The 25,093-nt window shown below is 44.3% G+C and overlaps 1 protein-coding gene across 1 annotated transcript; it reads right to left on the bottom strand.

Moving 5' to 3' along the window:
- Nucleotides 1–17,096: 17,096 nt before the first annotated feature.
- Nucleotides 17,097–19,051, bottom strand: LOC147977592 (uncharacterized). The gene has a single exon (XM_087516397.1). It carries the CDS (start codon nucleotides 18,942–18,944, stop codon nucleotides 17,208–17,210), a length of 1,737 nt encoding a protein of 578 aa, XP_087372523.1. The 5' UTR covers nucleotides 18,945–19,051; the 3' UTR covers nucleotides 17,097–17,207.
- Nucleotides 19,052–25,093: the final 6,042 nt, after the last annotated feature.

Here is a 25,093-nt window from a genome sequence, read left to right as displayed (position 1 = left end):
ATGTTTCCTAACCATGACCAAAGAGTTGTTATTTGATTAACGAGGTCACATCATTAGTTGAATGATCTGATTGACATGACCCATTCCATTAGCTTAGCACCCGATCGTTTAGTATGTTGCTATTGCTTTCTTCATGACTTATACATGTTCCTATGACTATGAGATTATGCAACTCCCGTTTGCCGGAGGAACACTTTGTGTGCTACCAAACGTCACAACGTAACTGGGTGATTATAAAGGAGCTCTACAGGTGTCTCCAATGGTAGATGTTGGGTTGGCGTATTTTGAGAATAAGATTTGTCACTCCGATTGTCGGAGAGGTATCTCTGGGCCCTCTCGGTAATGCACATCACATAAGCCTTGCAAGCATTGCAACTAATGAGTTAGTTGCGGGATGATGTATTATGGAACGAGTAAAGAGACTTGCCAGTAACGAGATTGAACTAGGTATTGGATACCGACGATCGAATCTCGGGCAAGTAACATACCGATGACAAAGGGAACAACCTATGTTGTTATGCGGTCTGACCGATAAAGATCTTCGTAGAATATGTAGGATCCAATATGGGCATCCAGGTCCCGCTATTGGTTATTGACCGGAGATGTGTCTCGGTCATGTCTACATTGTTCTCAAACCGTAGGGTCCGCACGCTTAACGTTACGATGACAGTTATTATGAGTTTATGCATTTTGATGTACCGAAGGTTGTTTGGAGTCCCGGATGTGATCACGGACATGACGAGGAGTCTCGAAATGGCCGGGACATAAAGATTGATATATTGGAAGCCTATGTTTGGACATCGGAAGTGTTCCGGGTGAAATCGGGATTTTACCGGAGTACCGGGAGGTTACCGGAACCCCCCGAAAGTCATATGGGCCTTAGTGGGCTTTAGGGGAAAGGAGAAAGGGGCAGCCCAAGGTGGCCGCGCGCCTCCCCCCTCCCCTAGTCCTATTAGGACTAGGAGAGGTGGCCGGCCCCCCTCTCTCTCTTTCCCCCCCTTGATGAATCCTATTCCAACTAGGATTGGGGGGGGGGGGAATCCTACTCCCAGAGGGAGTAGGACTCTCCTGGCGCGCCCCCCTTGGCCGGACAGCCCCTCCCCCTTGGATCCTTTATATACGGGGGCAAGGGGCACCTCTAGACACACAAGTTGATCCTTGAGATCGTTCCTTAGCCGTGTGCGGTACCCCCTGCCACCATATTCCACCTCGATCATATCGTTGTAGTGCTTAGGCGAAGCCCTGCGTCGGTAGAACATCAAGATCGTCACCACGCCGTCGTGCTGACGGAACTCTTCCCCGACGCTTTGCTGGATCGGAGCCCGGGGATCGTCATCGAGCTGTACGTGTGCTAAGAACTCGGAGGTGCCGGAGTAACGGTGCTTGGATCGGTCGGATCGGGAAGACGTACGACTACTTCCTCTACGTTGTGTGATCGCTTCCGCAGTCGGTCTGCGCTGGTACGTAGACAACACTCTCCCCTCTCGTTGCTATGCATCACCATGATCTTGCGTGTGCGTCGGATTTTTTTTGAAATTACTACGTTCCCCGACAGTGGCATCCGAGCCTAGGTTTTATGGTTTGATGTGATTTGCACGAGTAGAACACAAGTGAGTTGTGGGCGATATAAGTCATACTGCCTACCAGCATGTCATACTTTGGTTAGGCGGTATTGTTGGACGAGACGACCTGGACCAACATTACGCGTACGCTTACGCGAGACCGGTTCCCCCGACGTGCTTTGCACACAGGTGGCTTGTGGGCGACTGTCTCTCCAACTTTAGTTGAACCAAGTGTGGCTACGCCCGGTCCTTGCGAAGGTTAAAACGGAGTCTATTTGACAAACTATCGTTGTGGTTTTGATGCGTAGGTGAGATTGGTTCTTGCTTAAGCCCGTAGCAGCCACGTAAAACTTGCAACAACAAAGTAGAGGACGTCTAACTTGTTTTTGCAGGGCATGTTGTGATGTGATATGGTCAAGGCATGATGCTGAATTTTATTGTATGAGATGATCATGTTTTGTAACCAAGTTATCGGCAACTGGCAGGAGCCATATGGTTGTCGCTTTATTGTATGCAATGCAATCATAATGTAATGCTTTACTTTATCACTAAGCGGTAGCGATAGTCGTGGAAGCATAAGATTGGCGAGACGACAACGATGCTACGATGGAGATCAAGGTGTCGCGCCGGTGACGATGGTGATCATGACGGTGCTTCGGAGATGGAGATCACAAGCACAAGATGATGATGGCCATATCATATCACTTATATTGATTGCATGTGATGTTTATCTTTTTATGCATCTTATCTTGCTTTGATTGACGGTAGCATTATAAGATGATCTCTCACTAAATTATCAAGAAGTGTTCTCCCTGAGTATGCACCGTTGCCAAAGTTCGTCGTGCCCAGACACCACGTGATGATCGGGTGTGATAAGCTCTACGTCCATCTACAACGGGTGCAAGCCAGTTTTGCACACGCAGAATACTCGGGTTAAACTTGACGAGCCTAGCATATGCAGATATGGCCTCGGAACACAGAGACCGAAAGGTCGAGCGTGAATCATATAGTAGACATGATCAACATAACGATGTTCACCATTGAAAACTACTCCATCTCACGTGATGATCGGTTATGGTTTAGTTGATTTGGATCACGTGATCACTTAGAGGATTAGAGGGATGTCTATCTAAGTGGGAGTTCTTAAGTAATTTGATTAACTGAACTTAAACTTATCATGAACTTAGTACCTGATAGTATCTTGCTTGTTTATGTTGATTGTAGATAGATGGCTCGTGCTATTGTTCCATTGAATTTTAATGCGTTCCTTGAGAAAGCAAAGTTGAAAGATGATGGCAGCAATTACACGGACTGGGTCCGTAACTTGAGGATTATCCTCATTGCTGCTCAGAAGAATTACGTCCTGGAAGCACCGCTGAGTGCCAGGCCTGCTGCTGGAGCAACACCAGATGTTATGAACGTCTGGCAGAGCAAAGCTGATGACTACTCGATAGTTCAGTGTGCCATGCTTTACGGCTTAGAATCGGGACTTCAACGACGTTTTGAACGTCATGGAGCATATGAGATGTTCCAGGAGTTGAAGTTAATATTTCAAGCAAATGCCCGGATTGAGAGATATGAAGTCTCCAATAAGTTCTATAGCTGCAAGATGGAGGAGAACAGTTCTGTTAGTGAGCATATACTCAAAATGTCTGGGTATAATAATCACTTGATTCAGATGGGAGTTAATCTTCCTGATGATTGCGTCATTGACAGAATTCTCCAATCACTGCCACCAAGCTACAAGAGCTTCGTGATGAACTATAATATGCAAGGGATGAACAAGACTATTCCGGAGCTCTTCGCAATGCTGAAAGCTGCGAAGGTAGAAATCAAAAAGGAGCATCAAGTGTTGATGGTTAACAAGACCACTAGTTTCAAGAAAAAGGGCAAAGGGAAGAAGAAGGGGAACTTCAAGAAGAACAGCAAGCAAGTTGCTGCTCACGAGAAGAAACCCAAGTCTGGACCTAAGCCTGAAACTGAGTGCTTCTACTGCAAGCAGACTGGTCACTGGAAGCGGAACTGCCCCAAGTATTTGGCGGATAAGAAGGATGGCAAGGTGAACAAAGGTATATGTGATATACATGTTATTGATGTGTACCTTACTAGAGCTCGCAGTAGCACCTGGGTATTTGATACTGGTTCTGTTGCTAATATTTGCAACTCGAAACAGGGACTACGGATTAAGCAAACACTGGCAAAGGACGAGGTGACGATGCGCGTGGGAAACGGTTCCAAAGTCGATGTGATCGCGGTCGGCACGCTACCTCTACATCTACCTTCGGGATTAATATTAGACCTAAATAAATGTTATTTGGTGCCAGCGTTAAGCATGAACATTATATCTGGATCTTGTTTGATGCGAGACGGTTATTCATTTAAATCAGATAATAATGATTGTTCTATTTATATGAGTAATATCTTTTATGGTCATGCACCTTTGAAGAGTGGTCTATTCTTGATGAATCTCGATAGTAGTAACACACATATTCATAATGTTGAAGCCAAAAGATACAGAGTTGATAATGAAAGTGCAACTTATTTGTGGCACTGTCGTTTAGATCATATCGGTGTAAAGCGCATGAAGAAACTCCATACTGATGGACTTTTGGAACCACTTGATTATGAATCACTTGGTACTTGCGAACCGCGCCTCATGGGCAAGATGACTAAAACACCGTTCTCCGGTACTATGGAGAGAGCAACAGATTTGTTGGAAATCATACATACCGATGTATGTGGTCCGATGAATATTGAGGCTCGTGGCGGATATCGTTATTTTCTCACCTTCACAGATGACTTAAGCAGATATGGGTATATCTACTTAATGAAACACAAGTCTGAAACATTTGAAAAGTTTAAAGAATTTCAGAGTGAAGTTGAAAATCATCGTAACAAGAAAATAAAGTTTCTACGATCTGATCGTGGAGGAGAATATTTGAGTTACGAGTTTGGTGTACATTTGAAAAATTGTTGAATAGTTTCGCAACTCACGCCACCCGGAACACCTCAGCGTAATGGTGTGTCCGAACGTCGTAATCATACTTTACTAGATATGGTGCGATCTATGATGTCTCTTACTGATTTACCGCTATCGTTTTGGGGTTATGCTTTAGAGACGGCCGCATTCACGTTAAATAGGGCACCATCAAAATCCGTTGAGACGACGCCTTATGAACTGTGGTTTGGCAAGAAACCAAAGTTGTCGTTTCTTAAAGTTTGGGGCTGCGATGCTTATGTGAAAAAGCTTCAACCTGATAAGCTCGAACCCAAATCGGAGAAATGTGTCTTCATAGGCTACCCAAAGGAGACTGTTGGGTACACCTTCTATCACAGATCCGAAGGCAAGACATTCGTTGCTAAGAATGGATCCTTTCTAGAGAAGGAGTTTCTCTCGAAAGAAGTGAGTGGGAGGAAAGTAGAACTTGACGAGGTAACTGTACCTGATCCCTTGTTGGAAAGTAGTACATCACAGAAAACTGTTTCTGCGACACCTACACCAATAAGTGAGGAAGTTAATGATCATGATCATGAAACTTCAGAACAAGATGCTACTGAACCTCGTAGATCAACCAGAGTGAGATCCGCGCCAGAGTGGTACAGTAATCCAGTTCTGGAAATCATGCTACTAGATCATGATGAACCTACGAACTATGAAGAAGCGATGGTGAGCCCAGATTCCGCAAAGTGGCTTGAAGCCATGAAATCTGAGATGGGATCCATGTATGAGAACAAAGTATGGACTTTGGTTGACTTGCCTGATGATCGGCAAGCAATTGAGAATAAATGGATCTTCAAGAAGAATACTGACGCTGATGGTAATGTTACTGTCTACAAAGCTCGACTTGTCGCAAAAGGTTTTCAACAAGTTCAAGGGGTTGACTACGATGAGACCTTCTCACCCGTAGCGATACTTAAGTCTGTCCGAATCATGTTAGCAATTGCCGCATTTTATGATTATGAAATTTGGCAGATGGATGTAAAAACTGCATTCCTGAATGGATTTCTGGAAGAAGAGTTCCGGAAGGTTTTGTCGATCCAAAGGGAGCTAACAAAGTGTGCAAGCTCCAGCGATCCATTTATGGACTGGTGCAAGCCTCTCGGAGTTGGAATAAACGCTTTGATAGTGTGATCAAAGCATTTGGTTTTATACAGACTTTTGGAGAAGCCTGTATTTACAAGAAAGTGAGTGGGAGCTCTGTAGCATTTCTGATATTATATGTAGATGACATATTACTGATTGGAAATGATATAGAATTTCTGGATAGCATAAAGGGATACTTGAATAAGAGTTTTTCAATGAAAGACCTCGGTGAAGCTGCTTACATATTAGGCATAAAGATCTATAGAGATAGATCAAGACGCTTAATTGGACTTTCACAAAGCACATACCTTGACAAGATTTTGAAGAAGTTCAAAATGGATCAAGCAAAGAAAGGGTTCTTGCCTGTGTTACAAGGTGTGAAGTTGAGTCAGACTCAATGCCCGACCACTGCAGAAGATAGAGAGAAAATGAAAGATGTTCCCTATGCTTCAGCCATAGGCTCTATCATGTATGCAATGCTGTGTACCAGACCTGATGTGTGCCTTGCTATAAGTTTAGCAGGGAGGTACCAAAGTAATCCAGGAGTGGATCACTGGACAGCGGTCAAGAACATCCTGAAATACCTGAAAAGGACTAAGGATATGTTTCTCGTATATGGAGGTGACAAAGAGCTCACCGTAAGAGGTTACGTTGATGCAAGCTTTGACACTGATCCGGACGATTCTAAATCGCAAACCGGATACGTGTTTACTTTAAACGGTGGAGCTGTCAGTTGGTGCAGTTCTAAACAAAGCGTCGTAGCGGGATCTACATGTGAAGCGGAGTACATAGCTGCTTCGGAAGCAGCGAACGAAGGAGTCTGGATGAAGGAGTTCATATCCGATCTAGGTATCATACCTAGTGCATCGGGTCCAATGAAAATCTTTTGTGACAATACTGGTGCAATTGCCTTGGCAAAGGAATCCAGATTTCACAAGAGGACCAAACACATCAAGAGACGCTTCAATTCCATCCGGGATCTAGTCCAGGTGGGAGACATAGAGATTTGCAAGATACATATGGATCTGAATGTTGCAGACCCGTTGACTAAGCCTCTTCCACGAGCAAAACATGATCAGCACCAAGGCTCCATGGGTGTTAGAATCATAACTGTGTAATCTAGATTATTGACTCTAGTTCAAGTGGGAGACTGAAGGAAATATACCCTAGAGGCAATAATAAAGTTATTATTTATTTCCTTATATCATGATAAATGTTTATTATTCATGCTAGAATTGTATTAACCGGAAACATAATACATGTGTGAATACATAGACAAACAGAGTGTCACTAGTATGCCTCTACTTGACTAGCTCGTTAATCAAAGATGGTTATGTTTCCTAACCATGAACAAAGAGTTGTTATTTGATTAACGAGGTCACATCATTAGTTGAATGATCTGATTGACATGACCCATTCCATTAGCTTAGCACCCGATTGTTTAGGATGTTGCTATTGCTTTCTTCATGACTTATACATGTTCCTATGACTATGAGATTATGCAACTCCCGTTTGCCGGAGGAACACTTTGTGTGCTACCAAACGTCACAACGTAACTGGGTGATTATAAAGGAGCTCTACAGGTGTCTCCAATGGTAGATGTTGGGTTGGCGTATTTCGAGAATAGGATTTGTCACTCCGATTGTCGGAGAGGTATCTCTGGGCCCTCTCGGTAATGCACATCACATAAGCCTTGCAAGCATTGCAACTAATGAGTTAGTTACGGGATGATGTATTACGGAACGAGTAAAGAGACTTGCCAGTAACGAGATTGAACTAGGTATTGGATACCGACGATCGAATCTCGGGCAAGTAACATACCGATGACAAAGGGAACAACGTATGTTGTTATGCGGTCTGACCGATAAAGATCTTCGTAGAATATGTAGGAGCCAATATGGGCATCCAGGTCCCGCTATTGGTTATTGACCGGAGATGTGTCTCAGTCATGTCTACATTGTTCTCGAACCGTAGGGTCCGCACGCTTAACGTTACGATGACAGTTATTATGAGTTTATGCATTTTGATGTACCGAAGGTTGTTCGGAGTCCCGGATGTGATCACGGACATGACGAGGAGTCTCGAAATGGTCGAGACATAAAGATTGATATATTGGAAGCCTATGTTTGGACATCGAAAGTGTTCCGGGTGAAATCGGGATTTTACCGGAGTACCGGGAGGTTACCGGAACCCCCCGGGAGTCATATGGGCCTTAGTGGGCTTTAGGGGAAAGGAGAAAGGGGCAGCCCAAGGTGGCCGCGCGCCTCCCCCCTCCCCTAGTCCTATTAGGACTAGGAGAGGTGGCCGGCCCCCCTCTCTCTCTTTCCCCCCCTTGATGAATCCTATTCCAACTAGGATTGGGGGGGGGGAATCCTACTCCCAGAGGGAGTAGGACTCTCCTGGCGCGCCTCCCTTGGCCGGCCAGCCCCCCCCCTTGGATCCTTTATATACGGGGGCAAGGGGCACCTCTAGACACACAAGTTGATCCTTGAGATCGTTCCTTAGCCGTGTGCGGTGCCCCCTGCCACCATATTCCACCTCGATCATATCGTTGTAGTGCTTAGGCGAAGCCCTGCGTCGGTAGAACATCAAGATCGTCACCACGCCGTCGTGCTGACGGAACTCTTCCCCGACGCTTTGCTGGATCGGAGCCCGGGGATCGTCATCGAGTTGTACGTGTGCTAAGAACTCGGAGGTGCCGGAGTAACGGTGCTTGGATCGGTCAGATCGGGAAGACGTACGACTACTTCCTCTACGTTGTGTGATCGCTTCCGCAGTCGGTCTGCGTTGGTACGTAGACAACACTCTCCCCTCTCGTTGCTATGCATCACCATGATCTTGCGTGTGCGTAGGAAATTTTTTGAAATTACTACGTTCCCCAACAAGAATCCACATGCATGTCCTCACTCTTAATAAACTCAGCCCATGATTACATCAACATCCAATTATTTTCAGGCTAGACAACACCCCGTTGATGGTGGGCACGCGGCGTGCGATGAGGTCACACTCCAGCTTGTTCTGGCACGCCGTCTCCACCGCCCGCTTGATCTTGCAGATGAGCCCGAATGCGTTGCCGACGAGCTACGTCACTGCCGCCACATGCCCCACAACAGCAAGCGTCGCCATGATGGCTCAGTGACAGTTTACAATGTACTACTGGTCTACGAACACTAAGTACGTGTGGTGTTCCCCTATTAATATATACTAGCTAATAATCAGCAACCAGAAGAAGTAGTCGTAGACTCGTAGTACAAGTGGAGCTAGTTGCTAGGTTTTCTATGGGGAATCTTAATTTTATTATATGGAGCTACTCGCTTCAGCCAACTTCCAACTTACAATGGAACCGATAATAATGCAAATTATTGAACCTATGGCACTACATAATTCAAACTGACAGTGGAATAATGCAAACTATATATTGGACCTATGGCACTACAATCCAAACTTGCACTCCAATGCAAATTATTGAACTTATAGTAGAAACAAAACTTAAACTTTAGTATATTTAACATTTGGTCTAAGTCCCTCATCTTTTGGGCAGGGCTCACCTCTGCTGACAAAGACGGCACGCGTCGTCCCCTGGACTAGCTCACGCACACACATTCTGCATACCCCTGGCCTAGCTCACGTACACACGTTCTGCGTAAATTAACCATGATAGCGTGACCGTGTTGAATACTCCTTTCAATTCTGCAATAAACTAGCGCATGCATGTGCTCGTGAATAATATCGGTGCTAGCAGTGTTCAGTGCAGCCATATTGTGTGTAAGCCTCATGAGTCTGCTTGTTGGTCTAACCAGCATGGTCACCAACGATCTTGACATGGCCAATTGTTATTGGAATGGCTGGTGTTCAAGGTTAAAAAAATGAATTATACTAGCTTATAAAAAAGGGTAAGTATACATTGTATCTCTAAACTTATCGGGCATGTAAATTTATCCCTTTTCTTGTTGATGTGTGTAATCCCCCCCCCCCCTAGTTGCCAACGTCAGTCGGTCCCCTGAGCAGTTTGGGGTGGCTAAACCCAGATTTGAACAATGTCAGTCAGTACTATGGAATAGCCAGTTTGTGAGCAGTGTGTCCTAGATACATAGGTCACCACTAATGGGTCGAGTGATGGGGCATGTCAGCAGTGAGGACATTACCGAGGGGCCTTCCGTATGGACCCATTAGTGGTGGCTTCTATAATGTTTTTGGCGGTTAGGGTTGCACTACAAGTAGAGCTTACAAAAGACACACCGCTAGCAGTACAACCCATCACACACTACCTCTTAATAGCCCGAGCTGTTGTCAAGCATATCACATAATCAATCATATACATTTCATACACATTTCAAAATTCATAAAAAAAAATCAAATGCATTGCACACATTCGACATTCATTACACAATTTCATACACAATGAATATGCACATAGCACATGCACACATTTCATACACCCATATTATGGATCTTATATTGCATCTATTGCGGTTTATGCAACATTCAGAATTTCCACCACCTCTAACCCTTGCCAACTCCGTCTTCATCTTCAAGATCATCCACACATCTCAGATCCTTGACCTTCCATTTTCTCTCCCTTTTTCGGGAGGACAGGTTCGTTATTTCCATTATCAACCCCAGAACATATAATATAACACTTGAGGCCCTTGTCACCTCCGACTTCAAGATTGTCCAGATCATACTCAAGGCGGTGTGTTTACTGGTCGGAGTTGTTTGTACTGACTTAGCAATTGAACTTTTTGTATAGTGTGAATGAATTATAATATTGTCACCATCGTCGCATTTTGGTTACACTATACAAACCGCTTTCAAAAAAGTGTGGGAAAAGCATATGTCATCCTTTTTATGTAACTCATTTTGCAAAAGAATAGCTTCGGCCAATGACTTCTTTTCCTTAAATGCAAAGCACTCTTCCTCCTGATGGATATTGTAATAATGGATAATACCTACTTAGATAGTTGGTCGTGCACAAAATCAGACAAAAGAGAAACATGCTTAAGAATTATTGGAGTTGTGTATTTTGTCTAGGACATTCTTCAGAAAATCAAGTAAATGACCAAAAAATCCTAAGATATACAGGATTCAGATATAACCAAACTTATTTATTACGCATCCATTAGATTTTTGTGTATGTATATACCCAGAGTACGCAATACATTTTATTGTATGTGCATACTAATTATATTGACATACCTTGACATGAAATTTATGAGTATATACCCCGATACAATAAATACATAGGATCATATGGGTAAATGTAACAAAAATTTATAAAACTAAAAAGAATCATGGGTGGGTATATGTACATAGGAAAAAAAATCATGCGCGGGTATCATATATTCCTACAAGTAAAAAAAAATCGATCACATTTTATACTATTTGGTCAACTTAGTTTGTACATAAATATTAGCCGTTAAAAGTGTGACCCGGCCTTAATTTTTGTTTGAAGACTAGATACCTTGAAAGTGAAAACTTTAGAAAAATGTATAAGAACATCCTTAATATACATACAAACCTTTGGGATAACGTTCGTATTATTTGTCATATCTGATAACATAAAAAATAAGAGTGTATATACACACCCTTTTTGTTGGGAAAGGAACCATACTAGGAAACTAGTAGTATGTTAATGTCTTGGAAAGCAATCATTGACCATTGATGGTTGTAATGCAAGGAAACAAAAACTGAAAAGTCACTATGTCATGGATTTTACATCATGCAGTACAAATATGACTTGCTATATTGGGACCTAGGTGCTATATAGATAGGACAAATGTTTCCTACCACGAGTGGTAGTTACCATCACTTGTGTTTTCTATATTGTATGTAGTATCTGTCAAAACGAATAGTATGTACATGTAATATGTAGCCTCTACTTCTAATGGAGCAGTTGGTAGCCTCGTACGGTTTATTTTCGTCCCACCTCCCATGGTTTTTTTGGTACCTCCTCCCACCTTCGCTGATTTTTTTGTCCCCTCCCTCCACCTCATTGGTTTATTTTCGCGTCACCCTCTCACACAATGAAAGAAATCTGAACAGATCAGAACTTTCCATACTGGCGCAAGTTATTTAGTAATGTAGAATCAATCATGAACAATCTCTATCTAAATTAATTAACCTTACCTAAAATCACTCAATCACATTAATTAGAAAGCAAATATTTGATTTTCAGAAAAATCGCTCAATCAAATTAACTTTACCTTAACTCACGATGGTAATCAATCTCCAAACAAAGGAAACAATACATAGAGGGAGCGGTAAATAAACTCCCTTTCTTATGACATGTATATGATCTTCCCTTCCCTCTCCGTTGTCGAGCGTTCTTGATTCTCGAGACCGATGCTTGGGCTGCGTCACTGGGTCGTTACGGTGCCGGAGGACGAGGACGGCGAGGCCGGGTGCCGCGGCACCGTGTTGGCCGCGGCCGGTGAAGGGGGCGAAGAAGGGCTGCTTCCCACCTCCCATGGTTTTTTTGGCACCTCCTCTCACCTTCGCTAGTTTTTTTTGTAATTTTTTTTGTCCCCTCCCTCCACCTCATTGGTTTATTTTCGCACCACCATCTCACACAACGAAAGAAATTTGAACAGATCAGAACTTTCCATACTAGCGCAAGTTATTTATTAATGTAGAATCAATCACGAACAATCTCTAAAAATAAAATCTAAATTAATTGACCTTACCTTAAATCACTCAATCACATTAATTAGAAAGCAAATATTTGATTTTCAGAAAAATCGCTCAATCACATTAACCTTACCTAAACTCACAGATGATAATCAATCTCCAAACAAAGGAAATAATACATAGAGGGAGCAGTAAATAAACTCCCTTTCTTATGACATGTATATGATCTTCCCTTCCCTCTCCGTTGTCGAGCGTTCTTGATTCTCGAGACCGATGCTTGGCCTGCGTCACTGGGTCGCGACGGTGTTGGAGGACGAGGACGGCGAGGCCGGGTGCCGCGGCACCGCGTTGGCCGCGGCCGGTGAAGGGGGCGAAGAAGGGCGGCTTCCCACCTCCCATGGTTTTTTTGGTACCTCCTCCCACCTTCACTAGTTTTTTTCGTAAATTTTTTTGTCCCCTCCCTCCACCTCATTGGTTTATTTTCGCACCACCATCTCACACAACGAAAGAAATTTGAACAGATTAGAACTTTCTATACTAGCGCAAGTTATTTATTAATGTAGAATCAATCACGAAAAATCTCTAAAAATAAAATCTAAATTAATTAACCTTACCTTAAATCACTCAATCACATTAATTAGGAAGCAAATATTTGATTTTCAGAAAAAATCGCTCAGTCACATTAACCTTACCTTAACTCACGGATGGTAATCAATCTCCAAAGAAAGGAAACAATACATAGAGGGAGCAGTAAATAAACTCCCTTTCTTATGACATGTATATGATCTTCCCTTCCCTCTCTGTTGTCGAGCGTTCTTGATTCTCGAGACCGATGTTTGGACTGCGTCACTGGGTCGCGACGGTGCCGGAGGACGAGGACGGCGAGGCCGGGTGCCACGGCACCGCGTTGACCACGACTGGTGAAGGGGGCGAACAAGGGCGGCTTCCCACCTCCCATGGTTTTTTGGTACCTCCTCCCACCTTTGCTGGTTTTTTGTAGATTTTTTTGTCCCCTCCCTCCACCTCATTGGTTAATTTTCGCGTCACCCTCTCACACAACGAAAGAAATCTGAACAGATCAGAACTTTCCATACTAGCGCAAGCTATTTAGTAATGTAGAATCAATCACAAACAATCTTTAAAAATAAAATCTAAATTAATTAACCTTACCTTAAATCACTCAATCACATTAATTAGAAAGCAAATATTTGATTTTCAGAAAAAATCGCTCAATCACATTAACCTTACCATAACTCACAGATGGTAATCAATCTCCAAACAAAGGAAATAATACATAGAGGGAGCAGTAAATAAACTCCCTTTCTTATGGCAAGTATATGATCTTCCCTTCCCTCTCCGTTGTCGAGCGTTCTTGATTCTCGAGACCGATGCTTGGGCTGCATCACTGGGTCGCGACGGTGCCGGAGGACGAGGACGACGAGACCGGGTGCCACGGCACCGCGTTGACCGTGGCCGGTGAAGGGGGCGAAGAAGGGCAGCTTCCCTGGCTGTGGCCGTGGCCCTGGGAGTTGGTGCGGTGGAAGCGGCACTTGAAGGACCTGGCGTGAGTGGCCGGCGTGCAGACGCACTTGGAAGCGGGCCCGTGGCCCGCGCCGAACGGCGCGGACGCCGACCCAGGCCACCTCCTCCGCGTATTCTTGGAGCTGTGGCTGGCCGATTTACATGAAATGAATTCTCTCAGTTGTGGTGGCAAATATAATACACATAATCCATATGTAGGAGTATATGATTAACTTGAAATACAAGATAATGTAGAAATAAATCTTACACTATCATTTGTTTCCTAACTAATCATGGTACTCAACACTTACAGACAATATTATGGAATCACTTAGTAGAAAACATGACTTTGGTCATAGCTCAATATACACATTAGTCCCGGTTGCATTACGAACCGGGACTAATATGAGCATTAGTCTCGGTTCGAGCGGCTAAATGCATTAGTCCCGGTTCAAATGAGACCTTTAGTCCCGGTTTGAGACACGAACCGGGACTAAACCCTTTAGTCCCGGTTCGTGTCTCAAACCGGGACTAAAGGGGTCAGTGTCTCAAACTCTACTCCCCCCTGTGTATCGCCATTTCCGTTTTGAAAAAAACAAAAAAATGGTAAAAACTTCAAAAAAATAAAATCCTTCGAGATGTAGTTATATGACTGCATCTACTACTTAGGAAAATTAAAAAACTTAAGTTTGGACATGTTTTGCAAAAAAATGTTATGAAAAAGTAAAACGGCTATAGCTTTTGCATACGATGTCAGAGAAAAGTATAATATATCAAAATGTTCAGCATGAAAATCCACATCCGATTTTGACCGCCGTAAGCCGTTTTGCAATTTTTTAGAATCATCAAATTCTAAAAGGAAAAAAAGTTATGCTCAAATTTCAGTTTTTTTGAATTATGGTTAAATCTGGTCAAACTATGGTCGAACTACTTATTCAAGAAGTATTAGTGTTACTAAATAATTATTCAAGAATATTAGTGTTACTAAATAATTATTTTAGTTTTTTGAATTTTGATCAAACTGTGGTCAAACAATGGTCAAACTACGTATTCAAGAAATATTAGTGTTACTAAATAATTATTGTTTTTTACAATAATAGTTTCAAACTCAAACAATGAAACATGTGACTTCATGCTCAAGCTAATTCTTGAGGTTTAATAGGATTGACATCTTACTATTGTCAGGAAAACAACAAGTGCAGACTTGGAAACGAAGGAGAATAGAACCTGGAAGTTAAGCGTGCTCAGGCTGGAGTAGTGAGAGGATGGGTGATCGGCCGGAAAGTTAGAAGATTTGAAATGATGAGGTGTGATTAGAGATTAGAGGTTAAATTGAGCAGTGATAATGAGTGATTAGAGATTAAAGGTTAAATTGAGCAGTGATGAGGGGTGATTAGAGATTAGAGGTTAAATTGAGTAGTGTGAGGGGTGATTAGAGATTAAATTGTAAAATAATTCAGAAATAGGAAAATCGGGAAATTTAAAAAAAATAAAAAAAAATCGTAAAATTTTTCTTTAAAGGTGGAGCTCCAAACGGCGGCCACATGGAGGGCCTTTAGTCTCGGTTCGTAACAGAACCGGAACTAAAGGGGGGGGGGGGCTTTAGTCCCGACCCTTTAGTCCCGGTTCCAGAACCGGGACTAAAGGCCCTCTGTAACCGGGACAAATGAGCCTTTTTCTACTAATGAATATTGTACAAATAATATAGCAGTCGTTTTATTCACACACAAAAAAGTAGTCCTTTCCAGACGTCATTGCATATACGCAAACCCGCAATACTTTCATAGGCCCATTGCTGAGCATGATCCTGAGCGCCCCCTTAAGTTGGCCGTGACGTTTGAAATTGGCGGCCGGTCATTCCCGTTCGGCCACAGGCAGAGCATCGCCGTGTGCGCCACGAGCTTCAGCGCATCCAAATGTAGCATGGGCTGCAACACCGGGCGGCTGTCCAACACAGCTAAATATACAGCAGGCTGTTAACAGGGTCAAACTGACGATGGGTTGCAATGGTGTCAAATAGTTAATGGTTCGTTGACGGCCCATATTGGCACATCTTGTATGGGCCGTGGACCTAAATGGACCAGACAGAAGTAGGCCTATATGGGCCAGCCTGCTAATTTTGACTGGGCCAGCCTCTTTCACCTAAATGGGTCACTGTGGGACCTTGCCACGTGTCGACGTATCATAGGCGCCTCCAGTATAATAAGTGGATGACACCTGTCCCAACGCTGAGCCGACACGTGGATCCTCCGGCGAATGAGAATTTTACATGTGGAAAATCCCCATTGGTCTTGGCTGTTAACGGGTTATCGGATCCATAACGGAACCCGGTAGCTTAACGGCGACCCCTTATTATCGATGCCACATGTCGGTTACCCTTGACGAAAGCACTTCCATGACACACGGTTTATCGTTATGGAAGTGGACACTTCCGTGATGATAATTTTAGAATTGTCGTGGAACACTTCTACGACAGCACATGTATGACTATCTCAATTCTGTCATAAAATCGTCATGAATGTACATACATGACAGAAAATGTGACCTACTATGACAAACATGTATTATCACGGAAGTGTTTTTTTAGTGAGTAGCGTGGTCGTGAGAGCTCCACATCCAAGTCCAACAAATAAACTATTCGACCAGGAAATATCATCCCTCCACCATCGACGGCGTAAGTCCACACGACCTAGCAACTTACCAACAAGGCCCATCTAGCGACCGACCTGGTCAAGATTGAGCACCAAATCGGAATCCAGTGACCTCAATCGACCGTGAGCGCTTTCAGCCCCAGGGAGCTTAGTTGTTTAGAAGAGGATGTGCTTAGAAAACTTTCAATCAAGATGTGTTTTTAAGTGTATTATCATGGAATTGAATGCAATATATTTCAATAAAATTTAATTGTAAGGAATATGAATAATTAAAACATCCAAACTAAAACTAAAAATACATATGTTTTATTTTAGTACAAGTGGAGGTAGCCTGCCGCGTAGTTGCTATGTTTTTTGGGGGAATATAATTCATTATTGGAGCTAGTCGCTTTCAAGCATTATTGTATCTTTCAGCAAAGTCGCTTTCGAGACTCAGTCTGTCCCAACTTACGTTGGAATAATGCAAATTATTTACCTATGTCAATTAATCCAAACTTAGGGCATCTTCACTATTGACCTACAAATTCGCTCAAGCATCCGTCCACAAACTGGTGGAGACCAGTTTGTGAGTATCAAGGGATTGATGAAATTGTTGTTGTATTGCTTAAGCACCGTGAGCATATGTTTCCTAACTAATCATAATACTCAACACTTACCGACAAAGATTATGGAACACTGAACAAATACTTTAGTGGTCGTTTTATGCGCGCGCGCGCACACACACACAAAGAAACAGTCCTTTATGGACGTCATTGGATCTGCTCAAACTCGCAATACATTCATAGGCCCATTGTTGCGCATGATCCTGAGCGCCCCCTCGAGGTTTACCGTGACGCTTGAAATTGGCGGCCGGTCCTTCTCGTTTCGTGACAGGCAGAGCATCGCTGTGTGCGCCATGAGATTCAGCGCATCCAAATGTATCATGGGTTGCAACACCGGGCGGCCGTCCAACACAGCCCGCAGATTACCGCCTTGAATGAATGAGAGCGTTGAATCCGCCAGGGTCACGACGTCCTCCCCCTTCCCCCAGCTGCCGCTGACTGGGAGCCGCCCTGTCAACGCCTCCAGAATGACAATGCCGAAGCTGTACACGTCACAGGTCGGGCTCATGAGTCCCGTGCGGCGGTACTCCAGGTCGACAACCTCCACGACAAGCTGGCCCGCTTGCAAGACATGTACGCCGAGGAAGCCGGACAGGCGCGGCTTCCAGTTGGCATCCAGGAGGATGTTGGACGAGCTCACGTTGCCGTGGATGATCGCACAGCGGTGCATGTGCTCTACGCCCCGGGATGCACCCAGAAGCACCTCCAGGCGGGTCCTCCAGGACTCCGTGACCGGCGACCAGACACCGTGTACCAGGTGGTCTTTGAGAGTGTTGTTCATATGGCCCTGCTCGTAGACGACCATGCCGACTTCCGGGACCTCGCCGGTGTGGCGCTCCGCAAACAACGGGTCCTCCCAGTTTTGCATGGAGTCAGCAGAAAAGCTGCCCGGCACCTCGCTCATGTTGTTGGGTTTGAGCCCCGCCACCAACAGGTCCTCCCAGTTTTGCATGGAGCCAGCAGAGGAGTAGCCCGGGACCTCGCTGGTGTTGTTGGGTTTGCCTTCCGCCAGCAATGCTTCCTCCCATTTGGGCATGGAGCCAGCAGAGGAGCTGCCAGGCACGGGCACCTCGCCGGTATGGCTCGGTTTGAGCTTCGCCATCAATACGTCCTCCCAGTTTTGCATGGAGCCAGAATAGGAGCAGCCTGGGACCTCGCCGGTGTTGTTGGGTTTGCCCTCTGCTACCAACGCTTCCTCCCACTTGGGCATGGAGCCAGTAGAGGAGCTGCCCGGCATGGGCACCTCGCTGGTATGGATGGGTTTGAGCTCCGCCACCAACACGTCCTCCCAGTTTTGCATGGAGCCAGCAGAGGAGCAGCCGGGGACCTTGCTGGTGTGGTTGCCTTCGCGCTCCGCCACAAACGCGTCATCTACATCCTGCAGGCAGCCAGCAGAGGAGCAGCCCCGCACCTCGCTGGTGTGGTTGATAGGGACGATTTCGAGGATCTTACACACGTCCTGCAGCTTGTGCTGGGAGCCAGCACAGGAGCAGCTCGGTTTGTCGTCGAGGCGGCGGGCGATGGCGGCACAGCAGATGACGGGGAAGAGGAGGAGGCGGGAGTCGATCCTGTCGTTGACTAACCTTAACCTGTCGGCATGGATGCTAGCCCGGATGAGCTGGTTGGTGGAGCTCCGCTTCTGGCAACTGACCAGCACGTCGTACGCCTCTTGCAGCATGTTGATCAGCGGGGCAAGCAGCGGCTCCAACTCCGGGTCCGGCGGCAGGCGATGCAGCACGTAGCCGATCGTCGGCAGGCGCTGCTTGAGGTGTTGGTACTCCGCCTTGTTTTGGCGTGCCTTCTCAAGCGCCTGATTGATGTTGGTTATGAGCCCGAACGCAGTTCCGACGAGCTCGGTTGCGACGACGGCGCACTTGAGCGCAGCAGGGAACTCCATGAAGCTCTGTACGTACGCCAGTGTCGAAGAAGTAGAAGTAGAAGTAGAGAAGGTAGACGGAGTGGAGTGCCAATGATTAGTAGCAGTAGTAGGAGTTCGCAGTGTATACTCATATAGCACGCGTATACTAACGAACTTGGACTAGAGAAATACTCCTATGTAGGGATACTGCCCCCTCGCTCGTCCATTCGATTACGGATTTGAAATGGTCGCCCGCGTGCGAGTGAGGCGTCGTGGAAATTCCACACGCCGCGGGCATCGACGCGGAAGGCGGTGAGCACACGGCCGGTATTCCTCGCTACTCACGATCTGCACCGTTGAGTGGTCGCCAAGTTCAGGACTCATCGTCAGGCCCCCTCATCGCGTCTCCCTCCGCCACCTACCCTTTGCTCCATGCTCCACGCAAACGGAGCGATATCAACGGCTTGGCCGCCGGTTTTCAACTTCCTTCTCCCCGATATCAACGTTTACATTAGTTGGAAGCTTACGTAAAACATGTCACATTGCCATCGTGATTATATTCCACGTATTATATGCAGTTGAATCCCGTACTAGCCGGCAGAGTAGCTGGTTGACTAACTACGCACTCTCCTCACGGCTCTTTCCTTACGAAACTACTACCCACACGATACTGCTGCACGATCTTTGCACGACGTGCTAATCCAGCGGCCAGTGCCCTTCTGAATCCTGCGCATGTCCGGCTGGATTTGAGTATCGTGCATGAATCGTCTGGATCGTGTCGTGTGTATAGCACCGCTGCTTTCCTTAATATAACTGCTGCCCACATATAATAACTACCACTATAAATGTAAAAAATTGGTCAACCGTGAGACTACACTCTATGCCGAGTACCTTAAGGAACTCGATGAAGGTCAAAATGTACGAGACAACCAGTTTGCCGAGTGTAAGACTAGGTGATGGCTGCTCAGCATACGCCTGCCCGGTAAATCGGGATTGCCGAGTATCATTTATCGGGTACTCAACAAAGTCTTTGCTGAGAATAAAATGGTGGTGCTCGGCAAATAAAACAATGTGAGGCCCCTTGCTTATCTTTGCCGAGATTTGCAGCGCTGCTAGCTCTCCTCCATCCCACCGGCTGCCACCGCAGCCTCCATCGTCTCGTGGGCTCGAACACCTTAACACACTGACCGTCGCCACCAACCCCGAGTCCCCGACGGCGGCCCAACTAGGCGCCGGCCGATCTCCCACATCCCACCGAGGTGAGTTTGATCAACCTCAACTAGTATTTTCCTTTTTCTGTATTTGTTATGAATAATATGCATGTGGATCCAAATAGTTACCTATATATGTTAATAATTATTATTTATGGATCTATATATAAGGTATAATTAATAGGGTTTGGATCGATGATAATATATAGATTATGATTGTTTGTTTATATGTGCATGGATGCAAAATCGGATCGATGAATATTATGATATTCTTTTTATTGATATGATTATGCATGTGGATGCAATTAGATCAATAACCAACATAGTATATATGGAAATTTGGTATGGATATACGATAGATTATGTGAATAATATGGATCGACGTGCATAATTATGATTTTTTTGTCATACGGATATATTATGAACATATGGATAGATTATGATGAAAGAATAGGAAAGAGAGAAAGTAAAAAACACAAGGTACTTTGTAGTAAATAAAAAAATTGTTACTATGTGAATGGAAGACGATATATATGGATGATGAAATTGATACAGAAATGCTTGTGATTATAACCTAACTAATTACAAGATAGTTATGTAACTAGATATAATAAGTAGTTGGTACTTATACATGCACATACCTTCACGCCCACAATGCCGGCGGTGGCCCCACTGATGGTATCCTCAATTTGGGGCCACTTACCTCATCGTCTCACGACCAGGTGGGCTAGGCCGATGACCCCATGGCGGTTCACCAGTAGGCTACTGCCATATCGTCGATTTCATAAATAGTTTGGATTGCTTGCCGTGTCACGTGGTCATATCGTCGAGTTGTCCTGTAGCTACTGTAGGCATGTACTAGTGTCCTTTGTAGCTATACTTATTCAAGAAGTATTGGTGTTACTAAATAATTATTCAAGAATATTAGTGTTATTAAATAATTATTTCAGTTTTTTTGAATTTTGGTCAAATCTGGTCAAACTATGGTCAAACAATGGTCAAACTACTTATTCAAGAAATATTAGTGTTACTAAAAAATTATTGTTTTTTAGAACAATAGTTTCAAACTCAAACAGTGAAATGTGTGACTTCATGCTCAAGCTAAACTCCTGAGGGTTAATAGGATTGACATCTTACTATTGCCAAGAAAACAACGAGTGCAGACTTGGAAACGAGGGAGAATAGAACCCGGAAGTTAAGCGTGCTCAGGCTGGGGGAGTGGGAGGATGGGTGACCGTCCGGGAAGTTAGATGATTTGGAATGATGAGGGGTGATTAGAGATTAAATTGAGCAGTGATGAGGGGTGATTAGAGATTAGAGGTTAAAATAATTCAGAAATTTAAAAATAAAAAAATTTCAAAAAAAAATTTCAAAAAAAAATCAGAAAATTTCCTTTAGTACCGGTTGGCTGGGGGAGTGGGAGGATGGGTGACCGTCCGGGAAGTTAGATGATTTGGAATGATGAGGGGTGATTAGAGATTAGAGGTTAAAATAATTCAGAAATTTGAAAAAAAAAATTCAAAAAAAAATTTCAAATTTTTTTTAAAAAAAATCAGAAAATTTCCTTTAGTATCGGTTGGTATTACCAACCGGGACTAAAGGTGGACCGGCCACGTGGAGGGCCTTTAGTCCCAGTTCTGGTTTGAACCGGGACTAAAGGGTCAGGGCATTAGTACCGACCCTTTAGTCCCGGTTTAGGAACCGGGACTAAAGGCCCTTACGAACCGGGACAACAGGCCCTTTTTCTACCAGTGTTTCCAACGAGCACACAATGTATACTTCGACTAGGCCGTCGAATGACTCGTCGGAGAAAGATGAGCTCTCCGACGCTCGCAAGAGATCTTGCACTGATGATGATGGATCGTCAAGCGAAGACCTCCGGGAGGACGAGGAGACTGGTGATAGATAGGAAGCTCAGAGGAGAGCGTTCAAATGGATGAAAAAAGAAGAAAAACTACAATAATTGGCGGGATAAGAGCGTGAGGAGGAAGAGGAGCATGAGGAGGATGAGGATGAGAAGACACACGAGCACAATTAGGAGGAGGGAGATTAGGAGGACGAGGAGGGGGGTGAAGAGGACGAGAAGGAGAGGAATGAGGAGGACAAGAATGATGAAAAGGAGGGGGGTGGTGGCACGGAAGTGGAGGTGGAAGGGGCAGCCCACCAGCTAGATGTCAGCGCAGAGGCGACGTTCACCACCGGCATTGAGTCCGGTGGAGAGGGCGAGGCCAGCCAGGGCTTCGGCGAGGGCAGGAACGGCGAAGCTGGCCAGGGCACCAGCGAGAGCGACGTGGAGTCGATCGGCTCCTCTTAATAAGGTAACCAACTTGTTCCCTCTCCACTACGTGTCACTTCATCTCTTTCTCTGGTCGCATAGCATAGAATAAACCGGCTAGCTAGCTTAGCCTGTTTGATGATTGATCGATCTACTCGATACCCTACACCTCTACGTGCGCGTGTTTCCAACCAAATCAAACCAAAATAGCATCAACTTCCCCCGAGAGGGCTGAGGGCTCACCAGATATTCACCCATTAATATGAAGGGAATTTGTACTAGGTATATATCAATTTAAGTTTATTATTTTATGTAGTTGAATTTAATTTTGAGATTGGTTACTGTAAAATAATTATACTAATTTTTTATAATTTTGGATAACTTAGTTTTATCATGCAACAATATTGATCGCTATAGTTCATTATTTTCATATTTAATGATGCAAACTTGTTCCTTAATATTAGTTATTCCTATTTTTAAGCAATTGTTTTTTGCAGGGATTTTTATGTGTATCATTAAACACACTTGCATTGTGATAGCTTTAAACTGTATTTTGTAACAAAGAATCGTCTTTGAGATATTTTTGACAAATTGCTAAACTATATGGAGAAAATTTTGATGTGTGCGTGCGTGTTCGTCTATTGTTTATAATCTTAAATATCATGGTCGAGATATCTTAAGCGTATGATCAAATAAATACTTTAATGGTAGTTTTTAGTATATGATTAGGTAAGCATATTTATATAAACTTCTAAAGCATTAGTTATAGCGGGTTCAGTAATAAGCGGACAACATGTGGATACTATGTATTTCATATTAAACTAATAGTAACATTTATGGTAAACACCAAAGAACTTAAAACTTGGTGTGAACTATATTATTTCCATATACATGCTTTAATCATCTGACATGCTCGCCAGTAATATTTTGTGTAACTTATGTGGTATACTAGTGCTCTATCACCTTTTTGGAATAAAAAGTTATGCATGAAATGAAAATGTCCGGCTAAAATTTCCTCTTGATATGTCCCGAAGCGTCCCGCCAAAATACTATGTCAGTGTCTTTCAAATTATTTTGTGTTCCTGCGGTATTTCGCTTCCATATCTCCTGAAATTCTGAGCCCGGCAAAAATAGACAACCATCTCCTTTTATGGTTTGGGTTGCAAGGTCGTGGGCCAAACCGTGGGCCAAACAGTTGAAACCGCTCTGTGGTTGTGGTTCATTTGTGTTTAATGCCGAGAGAAGGGGTTGCAAGGTGGTGCATGTGGGTGGTCGAGGGGGATGCATGGATTGTCGGACACGCTTGACTTTGACAATCCCTCGGGTCGTCGCCAACACGGTGCGGTGCAGAGAGGGAGCGCGCGACGGACCAAGACAATGACGGGGAGTGCCCACTGGCCACGGCCTTCGGCGTCGCTACGCGCTCTCGCGCTACCATTTCCACAAACACCTCGAGAGGCTACCTCCAATCTTCTTCCTTCTACCACTACTACTCCCAGGACGTTCACGTGGGCGGAGATTGCACTAGCGACCAGCAACTTGGTCTCTGAGCGAGTATCTCCGTATAACAAATTAAGATTCTCCATATATAGAAAACCTAGCAACTAGCTCCACTTGTACTACGACTAGTTCTTCTGGTTCTGATTATTAGCTAGTAATAGGGGAACACCGCACGTACTTAGTGTTCGTAGGCCAGTACACTGTCATTGAGCCATCATGGCGACGAGGGGCGAAGCTAGGAAAAAAGTTTGCTAGGGTCATATCTATGAGAGTGGGGTCATCCTCAATAAATAGATAGTGCTTAGTACTATCTATTGGGGTCAATTGACCCCAATGCCTACAAGGGAGCTTCGTCCCTGATGGCGACCCTTGCGGTTTTGGGGCATGCGGCGGTCGTGACGCAGCTCGTCGGCAACGCGTTCAGGCTCATCTGCAAGATCAAGCGGGCGGTGGAGACGGCGCGCTAGAACAAGTTGGAGTGCGACCTCTTCGCGCGCCGCGTGCCCGCCATCAACGCGGTGCGAATAGCCCAAGTGTTCTCTTTAATTAAGTATAAAAGATACAAACAAGGTTTTTAAAAGTCCAGTTCTTTTCGGCCTGACCTCTATGTCATCCCAATCCACAACAACTATGTTGCTCCTCCGCCTCCACGGAATCTACCTCTCAAGGTTTTAGGGCCTCTTTGATTCATAGGATTTCCAAAACGCAGGAATAGAAAAAACGTGGGATTAGAATGGCATGTCATCTTGAATCCTATAGGATTGTGTGAGTGTTTGATTGTGCATAGGAGAAACGTAGGATTCTTTTAAAAAGGTTTGAGTGGATGGAAAATTTCTTATGAAATATAGTGCAAATGAATCCTATAGAAAAATTCCTATGGTTTACAATCCTACAAATCAAACAACCTACATAGAAAAAATTCCTAAAAATTAAAATCCTTCAAAATTCCTGTGAGAATCCTTTGGTTCAAAGAAGCCCTTAGATGGTTCGTGGGAGGAGAAAGGAATCGATTGTGTGACTTACTTCCTCCGTTCACAATGTAAACACATTTGAATGTATTTATTCACTCATTTCAGTCCATATGTGATCCATATTAAAATATCAAAAAACATCTTATAATTGTGAACAGAGGGAGTAGCATATTGGAAACACGCCGAGCACTGCAACGTGATAATATATGCATGTATACAGATGCTAATTGA

Source organism: Triticum urartu, chromosome 3A (assembly GCF_056163025.1).
Source record: "Triticum urartu cultivar PI428250 chromosome 3A, HENAU_Tu73, whole genome shotgun sequence".
Lineage (NCBI taxonomy): Eukaryota > Viridiplantae > Streptophyta > Magnoliopsida > Poales > Poaceae > Triticum > Triticum urartu.
Note: the sequence above shows the minus strand (reverse complement) of the source record. Positions and strands in the feature narration are given on the sequence as shown.

Excerpts from the sequence above, each read along its gene's own strand:
- LOC147977592 (XM_087516397.1), bottom strand. The coding sequence starts at position 18,944 with ATGGAGTTCCCTGCTGCGCTCAAGTGCGCCGTCGTCGCAACCGAGCTC.